This window comes from Antennarius striatus, chromosome 12, assembly GCF_040054535.1.
Source record: "Antennarius striatus isolate MH-2024 chromosome 12, ASM4005453v1, whole genome shotgun sequence".
NCBI classification, from domain to species: domain Eukaryota; kingdom Metazoa; phylum Chordata; class Actinopteri; order Lophiiformes; family Antennariidae; genus Antennarius; species Antennarius striatus.
The window spans coordinates 13,752,124-13,776,478 of NC_090787.1; the positions used below are offsets into that span (position 1 = coordinate 13,752,124).

Consider the following 24,355-nt stretch of genomic DNA (forward strand, 5'->3'; position numbering starts at 1 on the left):
CGGATGTGGCCGTCAGATTGGCTGCGCGTCCACGCCAGCTGTACTTCAAAGAACACGCTCTCTACAACTACTTAGTGTTGGGAGCTGCGAGCCAAGTGAGAAACCGTGTGACCCAAGTCAAACACGGTGACTCCAACTGAAAGCGGCACAGCATTAAAAAAAAATTGCGAACACTCTCTTCATAGCACAGACCCTGGATATGGCTACGTCTATACTTGGGGTGAGTCTGAATTCGTATTTATGCGCAATTTGTGCGTAAAGTTGATATGTAACGCTTTCTTTAGTGTGAAAACGAGTTCCGTGCCTTCACACGCATTTAAAGTTTGGAGTCATGTTTATTGCTGTGGCATTCACTTTTGGTTTTCGTATTTAGCAAGTCGGGCCTATAGATTTTTGTATTTTTACATTTTAAATACCGATAGAAAATCTACTCCATGCCAGAGCTGCTCCAATTTTGTTTTAAAAGAATGTTTTAGGAGCTGTGCTGACAGCTTACATGTACACAGATTTTATTATTATGATGGTCTGCAAACATATATCACAATAAAACCCACATGCTTGTTAATCTTGTTCTTGACGCACGGCTCTCCCACTTATCCACAGACATTAAATTACTATAGTTGTTATACATACATTGTAAAAAGTCCTGTTTTTGAGACGCAGTCGTATGCTGTCTGGTTCTGCGTAAATTGCTAAAAAAAAAAAAAAAAAATTATGCCCGTTTTAAGTTCGACTTGTGTGTTTTTCAGGAAGAGCCACGGTTTGGAACTACACCTCTAGCTATGCTGGCTGCAACATGCAACAAAATTGGTAATACCAGTCCTCTTACAACTTTACCTGACTCCAGCGCTTTCTCCAAAGGTGGATTTCATCCGTGGAAACGATCCTCCTCCAGCTGTAACTTGGGGTCCAGTCTGCCGGGGTTCACAGTAGCAACAAGCCGCACATCCACAGGATTAACTCCGACCAGCGGCTCAAGCAACAGCGCGTTTTGTTTAGCCTCCACATCTCCAACCTCGTCTGCATTTTCCACAGAATATAGTGGTCTGTTTTCCAACTCTGCGAGCGTCACGTCTCAAGAATCCGGACAGTCAGCTTTTATCTCAAAGGTCCACACATCAGCAGAAACTCTTTACCCCCGAGTTGGCATGGCGCACCCGTACGAATCGTGGTACAAGTCCGGTTTCCACTCGACTATCTCTGGCGATGTTGCCAACGGTGCGTCCTCGTGGTGGGATGTCCACACAAATCCCGGTTCGTGGCTCGACGTCCAGAATCCTGCAAGCACTCTCCAGACCTCACTCCACTCCGGGACACCTCAAGCCATCCACTCCCAGCTAAGTGGCTACAACCCGGACTTCTCCTCGCTGACCCACTCGGCGTTCAGCTCCACTGGAATCAGCCCCTCTGCTTCTCACCTCCTGTCCACCAGTCAGCATCTGTTAACGCAGGAGGGCTTCAAAACAGTCATCCCCACTTACACAGACGCTTCTGCAGCCAACGCCATGATTTCTGGGGGCAGTTCTGGAATAAGTAGCTCCTCAAGGTCGTCCAGGCGGTACTCCGGCAGAGCAACATGTGACTGCCCGAACTGTCAGGAGGCTGAGCGGCTGGGACCCGCCGGGGCCAGCCTCCGGAGAAAGGGACTCCACAGCTGCCACATTCCCGGCTGCGGTAAAGTATATGGAAAGACATCTCACCTCAAAGCGCATTTGAGATGGCACACCGGAGAGCGGCCTTTTGTCTGCAACTGGCTTTTCTGTGGCAAAAGGTTCACTCGGTCCGATGAGCTGCAGAGACACCTGCGCACCCACACCGGAGAGAAAAGGTTTGCTTGCCCCGTGTGTAACAAGCGCTTTATGCGGAGTGATCATTTGAGCAAGCACATCAAAACGCACACGGCCGGTGGAGGAGGCAAAAAGGGGAGCGACAGTGACACCGACACCAGTAACCTGGAGACCCCGCGGTCCGAGTCCCCAGAACTTATTTTGGAAGGGGTAAATCCCCGAATCGCTGTTAAGGATCCATCTCCTCACGACGAGCCCTAATAAGGTTTCAACCCCCCCCCCCTTTCAAAAAAAAAAAAAAAAAAAATCAAACCACATCCAAAAACTGCACAGCACTGAAAAACGGGTTGACAAACAATAAAGAAAAAAAAAAGTAATTCAAGAAGCGAATTCAGAGTCTTTAAAAAATATGTTCCCCCCACAGGCGTGGCGAGTGTTTCATTCATAAAACCATTTAAAGAAAAACACTGATTTACTGTAGGCCTGCGGGAGTTTTTACGAGCAGCTTGAAAATAAGAAAGGATGTTTGCTGAGGGTGAACGAGACCTGTTGAACTTTGGGACAATGTGAGTCACATCTTGTATATTGACGACTAAACTATGTTATTTTCATGTAAATGTTAGCCGATTGATTGTTTTATTCGTGTTGGTATCCTGGATATCAGGGAGTTTACTTTCGACGCACTTTGTGGATATGTATGTACACAGCTTTTTCAACTTTGGTTAAGCTTTTTATTTCTTTGCTAAAAAATATCTATATATAAATGTTTACCTGTATAAAGTCACACGTATAAGACTTTCATTTTATCGTAATTAAAACATCTTAAAAACGTCTGTAATTGTGTGATGTAGATTTTATATTTATTGTTTCTTTTCCATTTGGAGAGATAGGTTTAGAAATGTATTTCAAAAAGTGCTGTTAGGTTTAAAATCTTAAAATCACCTAAAATACCTCGACTTTTAATATTTTAAATATGGAATAAATTAATGTTTAATGCTCCGGAAAAACATTTCATGCTCAAATGAAAAGCTTGTTAAATTGTATTAATTATGACTCGGAGCGCATCGCTTTCCCCATGTGTCTTGTATTTGCGAATAGAGATTCGTGTCTTATCAAATATCTAATTAATCTGCAAGACATCTTTTGTTCGGTTCTTCTTTATCGGAGGGTTTCCGAGGGGGTTTGATGACAAAGGTCCCTGGATATTTATTCTAATTGTCCAAATTAACTGCTTTCATTTGCATCCCAATCGACGAAGCGGGAATAAGGATAGCCTTTTTTTCTTCTCTTTTTTTTTTGCGCCAGAAACCACATAGATGTTATGGGAACAGTTCTTGTAACTTAACAAAAAGAAGGGGCAAAGAGTCACATGCAAATGCAGAATCTGGAACGCTCTCTGCACAGAGCAGTGAAATGGTGTCTGCATGTTATTTGAATATCAGTGGGCCTGCGTTGAAAGGACTCAAGGATGCTCTCTCTGACTTCTTTGTGCTTGCCCAGTGCAGCGTCCGACTCTCAAAGAAATAGCCGGGAAATAATTATAGCGTGGATCCAGAGAATACATCAGGGAAAAGTATTTCATCCAGACACCCTCTTCTTTCTGAAGAGGGTGTTAAATTGACCAGAAGGTAAAAAGAGAAATTATTTTCATTTCCTTTAATAGAAACAGCGACTTCAAGGAAACGCAAAATAAAGAAATCATACAAATTAGGTGTTCAATTTGAATTTTATTCAATAACGCTTAGAAACAGCAGGGAAAAAAAGAAAAACATTTTATGAGTTTACACGCCACAGTCGGAAACTGTTAAAAATGTGATCGAGATTTTAAATAAGGACATTTGGATAAAAACGTTTCAATAGTGATGAACACGTTTAATGAATTCCATAATTTTAGGGATAAAAATGTGAACTTGACAAAACTTAAATATTTCATTAATTATTGTTTTGCCATATAAATGTTGTTAGCAACAATAAAAAATTGGCCTATGAGGCCAATGTTTGCAGTTTCATTTATGGGCTCCTGTTAGACACAGGAAATAAATTTATGTTTGAGTTTGACGGGCGCAAAAACGTATTTTTCAGATTGAAGAATAAGCATGCACGTAATTGATGCAAATTTTCTACAAAATTATTACAACTTTAAATTAAAAAAATGTGAAAAATAATGACAAAAAATATCAAATAAAATCATATTTCCATCAGATATTCCATTCCATCCATTGCAAACACAGAAAGTAAACAAAGTTTCAAAAATTTAATTATGTCTTGTTGAAGTGTTACAGATTTGTAATATTATGAGACTCTTGAAAACATGACGAAAATAAAAAAAATATTCTCTCATGGCAACTGATGATTAAAATGCATCACATATTTCTCCATCATCGGATCACAGCAGCAAACTGTTTTAATGGTGATCAATCAATCTGGAACCCTTCACAGTGAAACGCTGCAGTTTGACGGTATTTTCTGTCGACTGCTTCCCTCTACTGGAGGAAGAAGAGACCTGTGACCAAAATCAGCTATTTTAAATAGATGCATGTTTGCCATTAATACACAAACAAAAAAGCAACAGCAAGAAAAATAGACATTCAAAACATTTTCACGTTTTGTTCCATACTGTAAGAGGGGATAATAAAAACCGTCAGCGCTTCCTTTTTCCTCCATCTGGGCTTCTCTCTCGTCTTTCCCTACTCCTACTTCTTCCTCTGCCTTCTCGTTCCTTCCGTCTTTCCCTGCTCCTGCTCCTCCCATCTGCTGTTCTGCCCTTCCTTCCATCTGTGCCGCTTCTGTTCCTCTCATCATTTCCACTGTGACGCCTCTCTCTACCTCCGTCCTCCCTGTCTTTCTCACAGCTCCTTCTTCCGTCCGTGCCAGCCCTGGAGCTGCTCGGCCTTTGCCTGTCCCTGCTGCTGTGTCTCCTTCTTTCTTCCTCTCCTTCCTGCTTGAACCTGTTCTGCGGGCTGCGATGTCGACTCCTGCTTCTGCTTCGTCCCCTCGCTGCCCTTGTTTGTCTGTAATCTCCAGACTCCTCTTCAGGCTGTCTCTGTTTAGTGTGAGGGCTCGGTGATCTGCTCCTATGAGAGGAAGCCTTTTGACTCCTGACTTGCCGTTCACTCTTAGAACTGTTATCCCTACGGGAATCCTTCTTGCTCTTCTTTCTTTTTTGGCTCTTGAACTTTCCGTGGCTGTCTGAATCTGACCCACTATCACTGCTGCTGCTGGTGGAAGAGTCACTTGAACTACTTTCATGCTTCTTCTTGTGTTTTCTTTTGCTCTTCTTCTTTTGTTTTTTACTCTTTTTCTTCTTTTTTTCTAGGCGATCGAGTTTCCTGTAAAATAGAAACACAGACATTAAAAATCAATGTTTGCAATGTAACATGGCATTAGCATAAAAAAAGTCCCTGTGACATAATTAAGCAGAGAGCATGTTTGGAAAAATTGTGTAATAAACAATTATACAACCTGATAAAATAAATACCTACTGAAAAAAATTATTATGACGCCATTAAAATATTGGATCATTTATTGAGATCGACACTCAAATTTATAAATAACTAAGTTTCCTCGACCTCAACAATGAATAAATAAATAAAGCTTTACGTTTATAAATAGTGCTGCAATTTACCTGAGGAGCTTCTGCTTTTGCTTTGTTGTTAATGACTTCAGAAACTCCACTTCAGGATCGTCCTCTTCATCACTGGCAACAAAGTCCTGTAAAACACAGCACCTTAAAATCTGCATTCAAACATACATACAGGCAAATAATACTTATATATTACTATATATTATCTATATATTACTCTAAATAATACTCTAAATGGCAGTTTTGAGACAAACTATATATAATAACAGCAAAACACATTTAAATGATTTTAAAAATTAATCATTTGACATGAGCATCTCAATAACTCTACTGTATTCATATATGCAAGACTTATAAAGATACAGTTAATCTTTTATTTCTGTGCGCTTTTATGCAGCTTTTTTGCACTATGTATAGCGATATGGGAGTACAAGACGGACAATTACCTGTGATGGATCACGAACCGTAGCATTCCTACCAAGGACACATTTTTTCAAGGCAAACCCGCTGTTTCGCATCTCCGCCATTAACTCCGAGGGGTGCATTGACGGACCTGTTAGCACAAATGACAGCCTCAGAGTCCCATTGATGTCAAACCATTGCCAACCACTATCTCCACAGTGGGAATTTCAGGGGCGGCTTTGTTAACAGAACGGGACATCAAATCAACTCACTCCACTTCTGGCTGAGCAAATCATACAATATCATTCTCGGCCAAAGTAGCAGTTCGGGAAATCAGAATACACAATAATTATATTTTTCCGTCTCAGGAGGAGGACCATTATAGCACTCCACCATCACCAGCATACGCTGACGGGACTCTCCCTGAGTAAACATTATTACTTTATAACTCAACTTGCTGAATGCAGAACTCAGAATAAGTTCAGCTCTAGCTGACACTGAGAGAAAAGATAAAAGTAGGTGGATCTGCAATGACTGTGACCGACAAACGCTAACTCAAAAACATCCCACAACCCATATATTCTCCCTCCTCGTTTTTGTGTGTGTATATATATTCCCAATTTCTCATTATAACACAAATATTTTAATATGAAGAAGTCAATTAAATAATTTAACAATATTTAATTTAAAAAAAACAAACCATGCATGCAAATTCATTGTTGTTTAATTACAACATTATATTGATATTTAACCACAATGACAGTTTTTTAATGATTTTATACTGATGACTGTTTTTAATGTGTGGACTCTACCTGCTGTCTCCTCTGAGGCTACGGAGCTGGCATTGATACCCGACAACCCAAAGAGAGGACATTCTCTGTCTGTGTTCACATGGCCCCATTTGTGACATTTGATGCATCTCACGTTGCGTACCTGGAAAGTTGAATATTAGACATTATTTATTTTAATTACGGTATGCATAATGAAGTACACATCCGCAGACTCTTTGTATCTTAAAATAATGGAATCACCACAAAAAAAAGTATGTTCTCTGGTTGTATCTTTTAACACCTTGTTTCATTCATTTAAAAGCACACTTCCTTTACTCTCTCTCTCATACACACACACACACACACACACACACACACACACACACACACACACACACACACACACACGCACACAAAAAAACATTTCTTAGTACTTTAATAAACATACTATCTTGGAGTAGATATAATCACCCACGTCGGGAGTGACTGGTGCCACATATCATATCGTATATCATAAAAATAAAAGAGTGACCACATGCCTGGATCCCGAATGGTTGATCTCTAATATTCATGTCATCTTTTGCATACCTACAGAAGAAAATCAAGATTAAAATACACGAAAAATTATAGGAAACCACTTTACAAAATACATGAAAGATAATTGTTTTTAAAAAGTCATATACTGTAATTACTTCTCTCGGGGAGCACCCTTCTGCCACTCAAATTTGTACTCTTCTTCGCCTTCCTGGAAAGCAGAAACATTTGGCTTGTTTTAAATGAATGAAAACTTCAGGAAAGCCAACATGCAAATACAATCTAAAAAAAAAAAGGATTGTCAGTGGAACTGCTTACCTCCTTCTTTTCCTCTGTAGTGCAGGAAACAATAAAGGAGAGATAAAAAAGAAAAGAAAAACTGTTAGAACATTAAATGCCTTTCGCTAAAACATTCACGCAGATGAAAAACAATTTACCTTTAGAAGCTCCAGGTGGAGCCTCATACATAAAGTTGAGACCATTTTTAACTCGGTCATCTCCCATCAGCAACCTGAATGTGGAAAAAAAAAAATTGTGTCAACATACTGGAAAAACAAACAAATAAAAAAAAAACAACAACTATCAAGTGAGGTTAGGACTGGGCATTGGCAACCTCTTACAAGTTTGAACCAATTTTAAAAATGATTGAATTACAATCATTTCGAAAATTTTACTTTTAATCAGCTCCAAATAAATTTCTCTCATGCTCAAGTTTCAGTGTCAGAGGTGGTGACATTCAGCTTCTTTAGTTTCCACTAGACAGGTTAGATGGAATCGCCATAGACCTCACCAAGTGGAGAGAAAAGAAGAAGAAGAAAAGTACACTTTATTAATCCCACCCACAAGGGGATATTACATTGTCACTCAGGTAGTATATACAATCTGTGTTAGTTTTTTTAACAGTATACAGGCCTCCTGAACACAGCACACAAGGGGGCCTGTAAGCATGCAGTTAATACACACAACAAACTGCACACATTGGAAGGCAGAGTGACGGGCAGCGGCTTCTGAACGCGCCCCAGGGGGGGGACGGCGCCTTGCTCAAGGGCGCCTTGGCAGTGGCTGGGAGGTGAGCTGACACCTCCAACCGTCAATCTAAAATGACTGATCATCTTCACCTACAAGATATTCAAATCCCTTGAAGCCTCACAGTCAGGGATACCTCAACAAAATTGGTAAATGAAATTATAATTAATTGCAAATACTGTACCGAAAATAATTTTTCTGTAGCTCAATGTGTATAGATTGTTAACATTAGAAAACAAGTTTGCTATCAAGGCAGGGCACAGATAAATGGATGGGTTATTCTGAGTAAATGATACATTCTGAATACACGATACATCCTTGATCCAGAATCGAGAATTGTTATATACCAAACAGAAAAGCACAATCTGAATTGTCAGAAACCAAATGAGGCGCAACCCCCGTTTAAGAAGGAAGTCATAACTTGCATTATCTTCTGACCTGTTGTTGTAAGTGTCCTGCTCTTTCAAATAGGCCTGCATAAGTTCTTCTTGCTTGGTCTTCTCAAAAGTCAGTTTCTGTTCTGCTATCCATACCTGTGAGAGAAACAGAAAACTGTGGTTACAGAACATATCCCCTCGTTTTAGTTTTACATTACTACGTGGTATTTTTCTGTCTACTTGTTAGACAGTCGTACACAAGAATCTCGTTCAATTTCTGTGCAGGACACTTCGAGTGGTTCCTGACCTCCACCTTTCAAAGTGTACAGAGTAAACATCATTATTTGAATAACGGAATGGACAATAAAGCATTAAAAGTTACATCATTCAACAAATTATTATTTATCAAGCAACAAAAGCTAAACACTTAAGTTTGTTAAATATTTATATATGACACTTTTCTCTAATAAAAATAACTTAATTGGACTCCTGTGCTAGTCACAGTTTGTCCATAATGAGCAGCTTGTTCAAGCATAGGGATGTCCATAAGTGCACATGGCAGCAGGACTCAGGTTTAGATCGGACTTCGATGATTGATTTTGTTGTTGTAACGGGAACAGAGAGCTGCTGACCTCGACTGAGGATATTGTCAGGCGGTGGAAAGAATACTTTGTGGATCTCCTCAATCCTGCTACCATGTCTTAGAGAGGCTGTGGTCTCACAGGTGGACTCGTCTATCACCCCTGCTAAAGGCACCGAGGTCGTTGGCAAACTCCTTGGATTCTCATTGTTGACAATCTCTCTGTAACATCGCATGGCAGATGGGGACAGTAACTCTGGATTGGCAGACCGGGGCCGTGGTCCCTCTTTTCAAAAAGGGGGGTCGGAGGGTGCGTTCCAACTATAGGGGGATCACACTCCTCCGCCTTCCAGAAAAGTTATCTCAGGATGGAGAGGAGAATTAGACCTGCATTCAAACCGTGGATTCAAGAGGAACAATACGGTTTTCATCCCAATCACGGAACACTGGACCAGCTCCTACACTCTCCATTGAGTGCTCGAGGGTTCACGGAAGTTTGCCCAACCAGTCCACTCATGATTTGTGGATCTGGAGAAGGCATTCGATAGTGTCCCTCGTGGTATCTTGTGAGGAGTGCTTCAGGAGTATGGATTTCAGGGCCCTTTGCTGAGGTCTTTCCGGTCCCTGTATGACCAAAGTTAGAGCTTGGTTCGCACTGCCGGCAGTAAGTCAGACCTGTTTCAGGTGCATTTTGGACTTCGGCAGGGCTGCCCCCTATCACCAGTTCTGTTCATAATCTTTATGGACAGAATTTCTAAGTGCAGCCAGGATCTGAAGGAAGTCCGGTTTGGGGACCAAAGGATTTCAGCTCTGCATTTTGCAGACAATGTTGTCCTGTTGGCCTCATCAAACCTGGACCTTCAGTTTGCACTGGGGTAATTTGCAGCTGAGTGCGACGCTAAGAGTCTTTGCCCCAACTGGTCTTGTTCACAAGTGAGGAAAGAACGGAACGTGATTGACAGATGGATCGATGCAGATTCTGTAGTGATGCGGTTGCTGCATAGGTCTGTTATGGCAAAAAAGAGCTGAGTCATAAGACAATGCTCTCGATTTACTGGTCAATCTACGTTCCTACTCTCACCTATGGTCATGAGCTTAAGGCCAGGGCAGCCTCGGACAAGCAGTTGAAGATGAATGAATAGATGGAATTGTCTTAACTACGCATTATGAAGAGCATTGTTGTATAGCAAAGAGACGGGGTGACTGTGGCCGAATTCCGTCGGTATCACACATGATCATTATTAAAACATTCACGCAAAAAGTAGAATAGTCAAAAGTTAGTTCATAGAAAAACAAAGACAAGAACAGCAAAGAAGAAAATCCTTGTCAACAATGTACGATACCAACCGCAGTCGGGCTAAAACAAACAAACGATTAAAGTCAAGTCTTCTTTTCTGCTCTCTTAATTTTATTTAAACACACACACACACACACACACACACACACACACACATTTAAGATGTCAACTTTTGTTACTGCTACGCGACGTTAACGAACTGGGCTACAAACAAAATAGCTCTCTAGCTAACAAGCTAACCATTACGATCAAAGAGTAAATACAGCTAGCACTCTCACCTTTTTGATATTCGATTTGGAAGCAGGATGAAAATCCTTCTTGCACATGAAATTCGCAAATGATTTACCCATGGTTGCAAATCTACGGCTCCAACTGGATTAAGTCTAGTAATGTTACGGTCTGTGTCGAGGCTTCGAAGTGTTTATGTACAAATCCAGGCGACGGATGTTCGAAGCGCCGTTTGATGACGTAGGCGATGACGTTGGGACCTTTCTGACTCAGGGTGACGATTACATTATATTACCACATTACGATTACATCTTGGGGATATCTATCTTCCACAAAAATAATAAATTAGTGCTGTCAGGCGATTAAAAAAATTATAATTACAGGAGTTGGAATTAATTAATCTAATTAATCGCATTTTAATTTTATACCTGCTAATATGAATTGAATATGAATATGAATTCTAGGACGTTACAAACTTGTAGTGTATGACTAATCAATAGAATACACCAAGAATAGAAGATTTGAAATTTTATTGGTTAAGTGTGCTATATAAATGAAATTCAAAAGAAAAAAGGTCTGAAGAAAGTCTGAAGACAGCAGGAGGAGGCTCTTCTTTGCTGCTGGCTCATCCTCTGTAGGTTGAGGGGCAGCAGGTCCTGCTTCTGATCCTCGCATAATTTCCTCAATCCGGGTCCACATCTTAAAAGAGGGAATATTAATTTTTTGCATAGGACTTTCTAACCAAAGCATTCACAAAACACTGGTCTTCTCAGTCACACACATACCTCATCCCTCTCTTTTCTATGTATGCTCTTCAAGTCCTTGAATCGCGGATCGAGGGCTGTAGCCACCTTCAGCCATCTGTTGTTGATGTTGGCCATGTAAGAGTCTATTTCCTTTTTAAAGGTAGTCTTCAACTTTATCATGTAGGCCAAATTCAGGTAAAGTCAGATTTCATTATTGATGAGGTTTCGGGTGAAACAGATATTCTAATCACCTCTATTATCAATATTGTTGATAGAATGAATATTCTTTCAAATTCTTTCATTCTTTGTGTGTGTGTGTGTGTGTGTGTGTGTGTGTGTGTGTGTGTGTGTGTGTGTGTGTGTGTGTGTGTGTGTGTGTGTGTGTGTGTGTGTGTGTGTCTGTGTGTGCATGCTGTATTTACACTGAATAAAAGTAGAGTACAAGAATAGTGGATTGGCATAATGTCCTGCACATTCTATTGTTTTCCCTAATTTCTACAACAGAGTTTGGTGTTACTTTTCTTTCCTGGTCTTTGCCTATTTTTGCACAAGTTGGTGTAAAGCCCTTACCATCATGTCACAAGAATGTATAAAAACAAAAAGCTACATTTATTCATTTAGTTTTATATAGTTTAGCATTACCTCCATGCATTTGAACTATTTCAAGTCGTGAAATTGATAGTACAGTATATATGTCAATCTGTCAGCAACAATCATATTTTTTTTTAAAAGTAATAAGAGGAATAAAAACTGTTATAACATGTTGTGGGGCTTTGGTTCATCAAAACAAATGTAAAGAAAAAAAAATTATATGGATTTTAGTTTTGTTTCCACTGATCTTTAACTGCAATCAATAAAAGACAGGGTCAGCGTGGTCACGTGACCGTACACTTCCGGGTCGACGTGCCCTGTGTGGACTGTGACGTAGGAAATTCGAAACTGACGGAAGTCGAAACTTACGCTGCAGTATAAGACTGGAACTCATGAGTGACAAGTCATTTAGCTCGTTGGTGGCTTGTGTCCGGGTCGCGACGTCACGTTGTGGTTCTGGCGTTAGCTTGACGGATATTTCAATATGCTAACAGCATATTAATGGTAGCATTTTGTGAGCTTCGCACCTAGATTTAGAGCATTGAACACTTGGGTAAGGTATTATGTTCTGTGCAGCTGATGGTTTATCATGTCACTCATCCAGATAATTGTTTTTTTATTTCTAGTTCTGCAGATCCCAAGATGCGTCCGTCCTCCTGTGACACCTTTGTGGCTCTCCCTCCTGCCACTGAGAAGCAAAGGATCATTTTTGGTAAAAACTCCAGCAGGCCCTGTGATGAAGTCCAGGAGGTGGTGTATTTTCCTGCCAGAGACTACACCGGACAGGAGAAACTTGAGGTGGGTGACACAGACTCTGTTACTGCCCCCCAACCTTCACACTGCTCTCTGAATGTGCCAATAAATAAGCATTTACTGAGTTCATGCCTCCGTTTTGTTCTCTTTTTGTAAAGTGTACATACATAGAGATTGATCAGGTTCCCCACACTTATGCAGTCGTCCTGAGCAGACCGGCCTGGCTATGGGGTGCAGAAATGGGGGCAAATGAGCATCAAGTGTGCATTGGAAATGAAGCAGTGTGGGGAAGAGAATGTGCTGATTCTGAAGAAGCTCTTCTCGGCATGGATCTCGTCAGGTGATGCTTCTGTTACTGTCCAAGCCAGCATCACGTTGAGGGGCGAAAGGGGATTTGTTTTCATTGTTCCAAACAGTTTCAATCCAGATGAAGGAAAACTTGAATCTGTGACCCTAAAATCTGTCCAGGCTTGGACTTGAGAGAGCCAACACAGCTGAGAAAGCGGTGGATGTTATCACTGAGCTACTGGAGAAATATGGCCAGGGAGGATCTTGCATGGAAGATGAGTGTGGCTTCACCTACCACAACACCTTCCTCATCTCTGACAGGAAGGAGGCTTGGCTGTTGGAAACATCGGCCAAGCACTGGGCAGCAGAAAGAGTGGAAGGTAATCAGAAGGAGAATGTTAAGGATATGTGCCCATCTTAAATACAAGGCATTGGAGTATTAGAGAAAATCCACACGGCAACAGTAGAACTGCTCCAAACAGGACAGCGACTCTATATGAACTCTATTGACAGTAAAAACAAAGGAAATCAAACCTGCTCATCATGAGCACAAAGCCAGCATCTGACACACATTCATGTCTGTAGAAATAAGGAAAAAGGGAATGTGATATTTGGAAATATAAATTTTAGCCTATCTGATCTATTTGCAGTGATTCATGTTATTGTCGTCACGGACATTAATTTATTGTGCGGATATCAGAGAAACTTCCAAGAGGTTGGAAATGTTTTGTAGTTATGTTCTACTATTTCCCACCAGAGGGCGTTCACAGCACATCTAGCATACTCCATTTAACGTACAATAAATTCCGGTTGGAATGATTTTAATACGTAATGCAAGGGAGCTTAAAACTTTTAAACATCAAATTAATTTCCTTCAAAATACTGTATTTGTTCCGTTGTGGTTGTCATGCCATAATATTTTCTCTATACTGAGTGAGTCAAGGTAACAGCACTCAGAAATTGATTCATTATCCTCACAAGAAGCTGAAACAGCAGATAAATAGATACAAGATCACATGGACTCTGATTATCCTAAGAACACCTTTCTGAGACAAAGTATTTATCTAAGCTATCCTTCTTTCTACTCTTTTCTAGATGCATATCGCAACATCTCCAACCAATATGGAATAACGACTAAAATAGACAAGGAACACCCAAAAATGAGGGAATATGCACAGAGCAAGGGCTGGTGGGATGGAAAGAGTCAGTTCAACTTTGCCACGGTCTACTCCTTCACGACCACAGCCAGAATAGAGGAAGCCGAAAGTCGGTATTCTGAGGGGAAGAAGATGCTGGAAAAGAGAGAAGGTTTGTAAAGTTCACTTCGCTGTACCTAGTTCCAGGGTTGTTACTGCTGTTTATGCATGTGTTGGTGTTATCTACTAAAGGCCACATCACTGCTGAGACGATGATGGACATCCTGAGGGATAAGGACAGCGGCATCAACATGGAGGGCATATTCATGACCACAGGGAGTATGGTGTCAGTGATACCCAAGGATCCCACCTTGCCAGGGGTTCACTATTTTACAGCAACTCCAGATCCTGAAAGGTGCAGTGATTGCCGCCACACAATCTGATTAACCGTCCTTGGATTCTTTCTGATGGCAGTTACTGATATGTACGACAGGTCTATATTCAAACCTTTCATCTTTGTGAAAAACCTGAAGCTACTGGATGAAACCACATCTCCCACTTTTGGTTCGGACGACCCTGTTAAAAAGCATCCTCGCTTCCAGAGCAAGCCTGATCGCAGACACGAGCTGTTTCGCAAACATGATCCTGTGTCCATCATCATTGAGTGCCGCAAGGTTTTGTTTTCATTCAAACCCATTATTAAGACACATTTGTGATTTGGTTTAGTTTGGACTCTGTGCTGAAGATGTTTTTGTACTTGTTCTGCAGCAGAAAGGAAAGATAATCCTGCAAAGGATGAGGACACTAGAAAAGGAGAAGATGGCCCAGATGGAGGAGTTTCTTTTACATGGTGTTGAGGAGCCTGATCTTTTGGTGAATCTGTTCTCAAGCACTGCTAAAGAGGAGATAGTCATATATACTAAGCCGTGAGGTGTCTTATTCTAATAAAGCAGCAGAGAGGAAGTCTAGATTGTGTTACGTAGATGTCTGTGTGGAATAGCTGAACTGAATACAGAACAAATTCACAATATGTGAGGGATCACTGATAGCATTTATTAAAATAAATCCATTTCATGTATAAGAAGCATTTAACACAATCACATCAGATCTAATGACACATTTGCCTTCACTTTATTAACATGTTTGATAAAAATGTCAATTAGTTTTATCCTTTGAAATTGTTTGGGGGGATTATGAAGATGATGCTAGAGGCATGTGGTTCCAGAGGTTCTGTCAATGTGATGCTGCTATATGATTAGTAATGAATGCTTCCAACTCTTATTGTGATACTTTTTTGCTTTGCTTTGAGTTTTTGCATATTGTCTGTGCCACATTTCAGTGTTTTATTATTAAGATCAGAGATCTCTAAAGTCACTAAGACTTCTTGGTAAAATAAAAGTGAAATAAATAGTGTAATAACAATGAACATTTGCAATAAAAAAACCCCACAATATAATGATATTCAAGTGTTCATTTTTCACTTTTTATATCCCTGAAAGAAACATAATTGACTTCATAAAGCATTATGAAGCATTTCCAGTATAAATGTTTATCAAGATCACATTCAAGTAAAGATATGTTAACACACTGAAGAATCCCTCCACACATTTCATATCACACCATTCTTATAATAGTTGTTTTTTTTCCGGAGTGTACTGGTAGCTGGCTAGTTCACCTCCTGAGTACTGCGAACAAGGCAGCAAACCCCAAAAACTAAAGTAAAAACAAAGTAGTAAACAAAAGAAAAGTGAAATAAGTCAAAACACGATTCCCAATCCCATTAAGAAGGCAAGAAAACCCAAAAACTAACCGCACAAGTCAGACGGAAGTGGAAGGCAAGGGTTTGCAAAGCTGTCACCAAAGCAAAGGATGACTACTTTGAGGAATCTAAAATATAAAATAACTTTTATTTTCAAATGGTTTTTTTAGCTGTATTATTCCATATATCTTTCTTCACAGTTTTGGTGTCTTCAGTTTGTCTCTACAATGTAGAAAGAAATAAAAATGAAGAGAAACCATTGAATGAGAAGGTGTGCCCAAATGTTTGACTCGTAGTAATAATAATGACTTTTTGCTGTCCCTATAAAAGAATTTTTAAAAAGCCCTGGTAAATACTAACGTGTAAGAATGCCATTGTTAATTAAGTTAAGTCTCAACTGCTGGTCACCACAGCTGAAACACCAGTTAACTGGTTAAACGAAATAACAAGTTTTCAAACAAAACCAGAAAATATTAAAGCACATCTCTTAATTTCTTTGGCATAAGAGTGTTAATACATTTTAAAGTGTCACAGTAACAGAAATTCTACATTCCGTACAGGAGTGTTTTTTTTGTTGTGTGTGTCTACACTTATTTTTTAATGAGGTCAGTTCTTTGTGCGTTATCACACAATGACAAAAACAAAAAAATATGCACAGATTAAATGCATAGAAAGTTATGCAAAGGAGTTTTGTTTCAAAAGTAGAACATTTGTTATTCTACAAAATTAATGTCTAGTGATTTTGGCTGTTATTAGTTTAGTTAAGCCCGGTTAATTATATCAGTAATTTCCTCACAAGCTTAGTTATTCAAGAGTGCAACACAAAAAACTGGCATGTACCATTGAACTATGATCCCAACCTTGAGCTGTAGTCCATGAAGTTTACAATAACCAGCTCCTCCGGAACGCCCACATTTCAGTTTAATCTCACAATAAATGGTTGTTGCTGCTGTATGGCACTAAGTTTACTGAAAATGTCTGATCAGCTGACAACTCATGTTGTTGTCTTAGTTGTTGTGATGTTGCTCACAAGTAACACAAGAACAAAGAGAACTTTTAAAAAATTTAAATTATTTTAACTTATAAACTGTACATTCCCTGTAGCCCAATGGTACCCCAACTGGATATCAGAAGATACGATATTCATTAAAAGTTTCAAGCCAGTGACACTTCTGAACACGCCATGGTCAGAAGGATGAGGGCTGAGCAAACACTCAGCGATGATTGTGAACCACGGCCCTTGTGTGTCATCTCATGAAGCGGTAATACAGGGGCTTGTCTTGGAAGTCGTGCTGTTGGTTGATGTGCTGGAGCACCCCGCCCTGCTGTAACCGCGCCCCATAGAGGACCGCCTCACCAGAGTCGTGAGCCAGGCCTACCTGCTGGAGCCACTGCACGAGATCACAACCAAGGAAACAGTCCACCACAGTCTTCTTCCCACACCTGTAGGTCAAAACAGAAGCAAACAACCCCATGAATTTAACTACTGATCTCTGAACAGCCATCAGGATTGGTTTCTCGACACACCCATGAGCATATTTCATTCACACAGTGTTTCATTAACATATGACTAAATATAAGCTCACCTTCTCTTTTTGACAATGTCATGACAACACTGGTGTTTGTGGTATTTGATGAACTGGGTGCAGGTTATCCTGATATCCTCAGGTAAATCAGGCGGCAGCTGCTCTTCTTTCTTTCTTCTATACCACAGACTATATAATCTAAACACCACAAATTAACAGAGTGTGCATTTAGTGTATATATGTTACACTTACTGTACACAGTTGTATGTGTAAAAAAAAAACCTGTAAAATGAGTGTTTCTTAATCTAATGATTGTTTGTTTTACCTTTTCTTAAATGGCAGTAAAATCAAATGTTCATCCAGACCAAAGAGAGCAAAGGAGATGAAACCCTGGTAATAGAACATATGTCATTATAACACTGTTGCTGCGTGACAATGATGCTCAAAATCTTAGTATTCTGGTACCAAAAAACAAACCTGTCCAAAGTTCATCACAGCACAGAAGAACTGCAGCTCCAAGTAAAGTCTACCAGGATCATGGTTAAAGAGCAGCCACGAGCAGCTGGACAGGTTCTTTGAGAACGGGAGTTATAATGGTTTTTAATATATGAGATATATATAGAACTGACAGAATGTCATTAACTTCAGTGAGACAACTGATAACAATGATTCTACTGCTCCTAAAAATAATGTAATTAAAAACAATCAAATTTCAGGCACTTTAACCTTTTAGAAATTACTCTTGACACACCTAAAAATGTACTTGATTATAAAATTATTACGTAGTAAATAATGAATTTAGTTCAGCCTTGATTTGAAGTTGTTTCTGGAAAAAAAAAAGGGGTCATTATATGGCGATTATGAAATTTCTAGTTGTGTAAATTCATCTTCAATGAGATCTTTACCAAATATTCTTCTGCAATCAAAGCAGAATCCAGCCTGTGTGTGACCCCTTTATACTACCAATGTTTACTCCTACAACTCTGGACAACAAGCCTGAAATTTGACATGTTCAGAACTACAAAAAATAATTCAAAAAAATAATAATATACTCTTCATTCATAATATAGGTCTTATCCTGTGAGGTCTTCCAGCATTACTCAAAGGAGCTGTAAACTGTATCTGAGTTGAATTGTGCTGTACTAACTACAGCAATACAGTAATTGAGGTTGACTTCTTGTAGCACTAAAATTGACAGGTGATGGTTTCCTCACAGCAAGTAAGCCGATTGTCAGGAGCAGACATAAGATCACATGACGGGCCACTTGTCTGTCGGCATCCTGCTGGACCTCCTCTTCTGTGGCCACCAGACAATCTTCAGACTCACACCTGTTCTCACACTGACCTGTAGGAGGCAGCACAACACACGTAAATAACAATCTTACTACTTCAAGAAAAGCAAATCCTCAGACATGATTATAAGATGTTTTTCTGAAGTTTATTTGAGTGCATTTTAAATTTTAACAGAATGAAGATGCACGTCTGTGGATGGTAAGTACTTTACCCATTAATGTGGTTGGTGTGTTGTTCATATTTGTGCTGACGATCATGTCTGGCATGGGCTGGACTGGCTCACAGTCACAGACACATGCTGATAACCGAGTGATAAGAATGAGACTCATTCTTTAACAAATTACTACAATATTCCCAGAATATTATAATGTGTGTGCAATAGAGGAAATACAGTATAACAATAATGAAGCCAAAACCAATATTGGCACACATCGCCAACATTTTCAGAAACAAATATTGAGCTGATTCTCTAATTGTGAAAGTATTTTTCTGCCCTGCAATTATTATCTATGGATAGGAGGGTTTGTTGCCTATGTGGTATTTTTCTGTCTGCCTTAAAGATAAGGATTTGTTTTGACTTGGTCATTTGACTTGATTGACAACAAGTGTCATCTGAATAAAAACCAAACACAGATCTTTATCATATCTCAAATTGTTCAACAAAAGTCCTAAGGAAAAATTGTGAATCTAAAAAGTACCGCTATGGAGATTTCCTGATGGCTCAATCAGAGTTTGTCTTTCTGGGTCAACTTCAGTCACAGGAGCTTCTGCACAGTTTGTCTCTTGAATTTGGTCATTCTGGGCCCAGCTACCTCTGCTGAGATATATAAGAGACCCCCCTACCAGCAGGAAACTGAAGGAAACTACAACTGTGGTGAAGATTATCTGTCAAAACACAAATATGCACACTTTGAGGCAATTTTTTGTGAGTTGAAATCTGTTCTGAAATGGAATATAATGACTCGCACTTGTCTTATTACCTGTAGTTTGCCATAAAAGAATGATGAGTCAATAGTATCAGGCATCTTTTCCCCAGAAATGAGCAACACAGCTGTTACTGAGGCAGAAACCCTGTTTTTAAAAATGATAAAAACACGTTAACCATCTGATCTGATGCTCACTTTTACAGATTTGACTTTCAAGAACTTAACGGCTTTGTAAAATTACCCTCAGCACTTGTGATCTTAGAGGTTGTGTGATGATTCACTATATTAATTAAAGCATAACTGTTCAACACATGACTTCTATTCAAGGAGGATTCCGTGACAATGCTTCACCATCGTCCGACAAGACCAACCAGCTCAGTTTCATTTCTTCATGCCTATCATAGATACTCACCCCCACCCTGCAATAATGAATACACCAGGAAAAATGCCTAGATTGTCAAACCTCTTCGTCAGCATGAGAGACAGTGCTATCAAGCCTGTAAAAAAAAAACCCCACAGAAGTTAGACTTCAGTTTTCAGAGCTCACCAGGACAAACAAAGGGAGTTTGATATAAAATGTAGGTGAGTTGGTTGTTGTGTGCAAAAAGAGAATACCTGTCCACACATAAGTGCTGCAGAGTGAGGTGTATAATAATGTCAAAGTCAGGATCTGCCCGATGAAGTTGTCTTCTTTTACCACAATGACCCACAGGATCATCCCAATACAAGCCAGAAACTAGAGACCAATGAAAACACAAGTATTTGATCCACAGGTAGGTTAGAGTTGTCCATTTAATGAGATGTTGACATGATGCCAGTACTCACTTGTGCAAAGAACAGGTTGACTGTAAACATGTGAGGTAGCCTCCTGAATTTCTTACTTAAAAATATGACGACAATAGTCCACACCTGTCAGAGAAAAGACACAGATTTAGAATAAATCTTCTGCAAAGATGTAAATTTGAAACAATACTAAGCTTTGTTTCAAAATTATTGAATGGAAAATGATTGGGAGGGTGTGTTAAGAAAAGAGAAAGAGTGATGAAAAAATTATAAATATATATGATACATATATATCACATATATTATGTCATATATATACACACACACATGTATGAAGTGAATATGTTTCATAACTGCAAAGATTCTGAAGTATATCCAACAACAAGCTCAAGGTTCCTCATAAAGAGCCTGAAAGTGAGATTAAGGAAGGAAGTCTGTGAGTCACTAAAACATCTGTGCGATACGTCCTATAAATGCCTCTGGTTCAACATCTAACTCAACAGAATTCTGTATTAGATGAACAGAAGGGCAGTAACAATAAAAAAGTACGTGACTGTTTCAGTTATGAAGGGAAAACATGCAGCGGCAAATACTATAAAAAAGCTATTTTGACTTAACTTTATTTTGAGGTTCCACATAACTGAAATAAAAAACATCAACCAGCGCATAAAAAGTTAACTATGAACCAACAACAACCATTCAGAGCACACATATCTCCTGTAAAGGTTAGTCGTGACTCACCAGTGCAAGTGAGCTCACTATGCTTATGTTAAAACTGACACTCAGCAGCGAATTCATCACAAGTTGAGGATCCATGTGAGGCATTGTGAGTAACCACGCTGAAACATACATTATCGGAGCAGACAGAAAAGTGCTGATCACCATTCCAGCAGTGACCTATTAGGAATCGGGGTTAAAAAAAAAACCACATATAAAGAAATTTAAATGAAAAGCCAAAATATTGCAGAGGCAGAGAAGAGTATGTAAATTTAACTCACGACTTGTAGCTCTGTGTTGTAATAGACAGCATAGAGCCCCACACTTGGAGCTGTTGGAAACACTCCATAAAGAAAAGCGTAGTTTGCGAGGCTTGAGTGATTCATAGCGCTGGTATTGGTATCATCCAAAAGATCCACCATGTCTTTACAAATGAGGGGCATGAGAAACCTGGAAGTTAAATCAAAAGACCAAGATGTGAAGGATAGGTTAACAACTTCTACAATACTGACATATACAGTACTGCGTTCTACCAAGCTTTGCACTCATCAAACCTCTTAACATGTCATTCCTCAAGTAAAAGGCTTGCGGTCTCAGAAAGGCCTGAGTCAACCAAACCGTCAGCAGAAAAGAACGTGTCTGGAACCCTCAGCAAAGCCCTGACCTGCTGACTCTCATCATGTCTACATTATGTCTCAGTGTAAAAAAGAAGGAATGTCCACTCACAGTTTAGCTGTTAGGAGTAACGTCAAAGTCACAAATGTGGATCTGGTTATTTTGCCCAACTGGCCCACCATGGTCAGACCGAGGTAGAACAGAGCTGCTCCGCCAAAAGAGTTGGCTAAACCATTCACAAATTCAGCCATGAAGGGAGGGATTGTCTGGTGCAGGACAAAATGTGCAATGATGCCAATGGCCACCATAAAGACAATTGGGTTCTTCAGGACCTGTAAAATCACGAGTCCCATGATCCAGAGTTTACTTTGTTGCCGGTTTTCCTGGTTCTTCCACTTCTGAATCTCACAAAAGGCAAAGCCGATGGGATTCAGAATTATCAGAGACACTGGTGCCACCAGGTAGATGTACTGGAGGTACTGTGGATAAGTCGTCTGGTACAGGGCCTCAACTTTGGATTAAAAGAAACATGTAAGACTAATATTAGCAAAACTGACATTCATATGAAGTCAAAAGGTTGAAAAAACACAAACATTTAATGTGTAATGAAACATTTCATACCAAAATGCAGAATAGAAACAAATCTGTCCACTCAGAAGGTCTTATAGTAACCACAGTTTGAAGTTTCAGAAATCATTTACACACAAAGGGTAAGCCGCCATAAAAACACCAGTTTACACCAAGTTTCAGAAAACAGATTTGATATAAATCCCATCATAAATCTTTATTCTTTTTATTTAAAATTTCAGTTGGCTACCATCTTCTCTTTTTCCCCCTACATTTCTGAAGGAAGGAAGGGCAGCAGGCAGTGCAGGAAGTGCAGCAGGATCAATCTTTGATTAGGTTTATTAATGCAGTAATTGTCATTGTAGTTTCACTCTGCAAAATTAAAGCAAAGCTGAATATTCACTTTGGAAAAGTTGTCACCACCAAATTTGGGGAAAATGTGGAAATGCATTCAAAGCTGCTAAGACGCTTGAACAAAATGATAATTAGACTTTGACAAAGGGTTTATTATGGGATTATAGCTGCAGCATTAATGAGAAGTCCTGTAGATGGAAGGATAAAACACATTATACTTACCAATGGGATATCCCAAAGCAAAGTCATTGCTTTGAGTTGCAAATATGGAGAAGATCCCAGCTTTGCTGTAACGACTGTCAGGGCTGACCACCATCAGGGTGAGGACGCACACAATAACGAACACACACACTTTGGCAACGAGGATGCTCCACAGAAACGGCCAGATCACATTCCCAAAGTCCAGCAGGACCATGTTCTTGAAAAGCACCGCAGGGAGCGCAAAGTTTGCCACAAAACTCCCCAATCCTTTAGCCTGCGTGGACGTGATGATGTTGGTCCTCCCTGCGATGTATCCACACAATATGATCCCAAAACACTCCAGCAGAGCCGGGAGGAGCTTGTCAATGGACATGGTGTCTGACTGGGCAGGTGAGTACAGGTGTGCTAGCATGCTGCTGCTGCTTCTGGTCAGATCCTCCATAACTGTCATCTCTCAAAACTCTTATCGATGTTACTGCGCTCGCTGCTCGACACTGATAACAAACGAGGGAGACAGAGTTCAACCCAACTTAACCTTCTAAAGGGTCAGAGCAAAGGTGGCTACTTACTTTATAAGCCTGAACGGATTCGCAACAGTTTCTAATTCGTTTATATTCACTCTAGAAGCGTCGCTACTCTCACCTCTGACAGTGCAGGCTCCTTTTCGGACACCATGAGCCTGACTCTCCGTGAGACTAGCCGCTCGCGTTAGCCTGGAGCTAACGGACGTAGTAAAGTAAAAGCTGACGCGTGGAAGAAGGGAATGCGTGAAAAGCAAAAACTTAAGTGGAGTGAGTCAACTGTTACAAAATCCGTGATGTAACACTGTCTCCCGGGTCCCGTCGTACAATACCAGCTCACCTCCACAACCTCATTATTCAGGACCGATTTGTCCACAAAGATTCGACCAATCACATTCTGAGGACGGTGAGAGGGGCGGAGCTTGTTCGAGCTGCCGACACGCCTCCGTTCTTGTCTTCCTCCAGCCTGCTTTTATCACAGGCATGCTGTATAATTAATTAATAACTTCTTTTCCTTTCGGCTTTTCCCCTCAGGGGTCGTCACAGTGAATCAGTTGTTTCCATCTAACCCTGTCTTCTGCATCCTCTTCTCTCACACCAACTACCTTCATGTCTTCCCTCATTACATCCATAAACCTCCTCTTTGGTCTTCCTCTAGGCCTCCTGCCTGGCAGTTCAAAACTCAGCATCCTTCTACCAATATATTCACTATCTCTCCTCTGGACATGTCCAAACCATCTCAGTCTGGCCTCTCTGACTTTATCTCCAAAACCTCTAACATGTGCTGTCCCTCTGATGTACTCATTCCTGATCCTATTCTTCCTGGTAACTCCCAAAGAGAACCTCAGCATCTTCATCTCTGCTACCTCCAGCTCTGTCTCCTGTCTTTTCTTCAGTGACACTGTCTCTAGACCAAACAACATCGCTGGTCTCACCACAGTTTTGTACACCTTTCCTTTCATTTTAGCTGAAACTCTTCTATCACACATCACACC

At 40.1% G+C, this 24,355-nt stretch overlaps 4 protein-coding genes across 9 annotated transcripts; 2 read left to right on the forward strand and 2 right to left on the reverse strand.

Annotated features, from left to right (window-relative positions):
- Positions 1 to 105: 105 nt before the first annotated feature.
- On the forward strand, positions 106 to 2,407 carry sp9 (sp9 transcription factor). Its single transcript, XM_068328381.1, has 2 exons — positions 106 to 220; positions 750 to 2,407. Exons 1-2 carry the CDS (start codon positions 200 to 202, stop codon positions 2,046 to 2,048), a joined length of 1,320 nt encoding a protein of 439 aa, XP_068184482.1. The 5' UTR covers positions 106 to 199; the 3' UTR covers positions 2,049 to 2,407.
- A 1,092-nt stretch (positions 2,408 to 3,499) lies between these two features.
- Positions 3,500 to 10,795, reverse strand: cir1 (corepressor interacting with RBPJ, CIR1). The gene is made up of 10 exons (XM_068329160.1): positions 10,635 to 10,795; positions 8,541 to 8,635; positions 7,514 to 7,587; positions 7,395 to 7,408; positions 7,235 to 7,287; positions 7,082 to 7,130; positions 6,585 to 6,705; positions 5,817 to 5,923; positions 5,413 to 5,498; positions 3,500 to 5,116 (listed from the first exon to the last, which is right to left on the reverse strand). The coding sequence occupies exons 1-10, from the start codon at positions 10,704 to 10,706 to the stop codon at positions 4,429 to 4,431; spliced, it is 1,359 nt and encodes a 452-aa protein (XP_068185261.1). The 5' UTR covers positions 10,707 to 10,795; the 3' UTR covers positions 3,500 to 4,428.
- A 1,472-nt stretch (positions 10,796 to 12,267) lies between these two features.
- scrn3 (secernin 3) lies at positions 12,268 to 17,038 on the forward strand. 4 transcript variants are annotated; one of them, XM_068328486.1, is made up of 8 exons: positions 12,268 to 12,474; positions 12,548 to 12,719; positions 12,833 to 13,014; positions 13,143 to 13,342; positions 14,058 to 14,270; positions 14,351 to 14,513; positions 14,592 to 14,772; positions 14,867 to 17,027. In XM_068328486.1, the coding sequence occupies exons 2-8, from the start codon at positions 12,564 to 12,566 to the stop codon at positions 15,026 to 15,028; spliced, it is 1,257 nt and encodes a 418-aa protein (XP_068184587.1). In that variant the 5' UTR covers positions 12,268 to 12,474; positions 12,548 to 12,563; the 3' UTR covers positions 15,029 to 17,027. The 4 variants fall into 4 exon arrangements, with proteins under 4 accessions (XP_068184587.1, XP_068184588.1, XP_068184586.1 ...); XM_068328487.1 differs by having other exon boundaries at positions 12,556 to 12,719; XM_068328485.1 differs by having other exon boundaries at positions 12,268 to 12,719; positions 14,870 to 17,038.
- On the reverse strand, positions 15,555 to 23,824 carry gpr155a (G protein-coupled receptor 155a). 3 transcript variants are annotated; one of them, XM_068328481.1, is made up of 15 exons: positions 23,409 to 23,824; positions 22,861 to 23,333; positions 21,829 to 22,228; positions 21,384 to 21,552; positions 21,127 to 21,282; positions 20,428 to 20,511; positions 20,218 to 20,338; positions 20,015 to 20,099; positions 19,657 to 19,747; positions 19,375 to 19,561; positions 18,598 to 18,728; positions 17,861 to 17,956; positions 17,709 to 17,773; positions 17,444 to 17,581; positions 15,555 to 17,300 (listed from the first exon to the last, which is right to left on the reverse strand). In XM_068328481.1, exons 2-15 carry the CDS (start codon positions 23,288 to 23,290, stop codon positions 17,105 to 17,107), a joined length of 2,349 nt encoding a protein of 782 aa, XP_068184582.1. In that variant the 5' UTR covers positions 23,291 to 23,333; positions 23,409 to 23,824; the 3' UTR covers positions 15,555 to 17,104. The 3 variants fall into 3 exon arrangements, with proteins under 3 accessions (XP_068184582.1, XP_068184581.1, XP_068184580.1); XM_068328480.1 differs by having other exon boundaries at positions 23,482 to 23,823; XM_068328479.1 differs by having other exon boundaries at positions 22,861 to 23,823.
- Between the last annotated feature and the right edge of the window lie 531 nt (positions 23,825 to 24,355).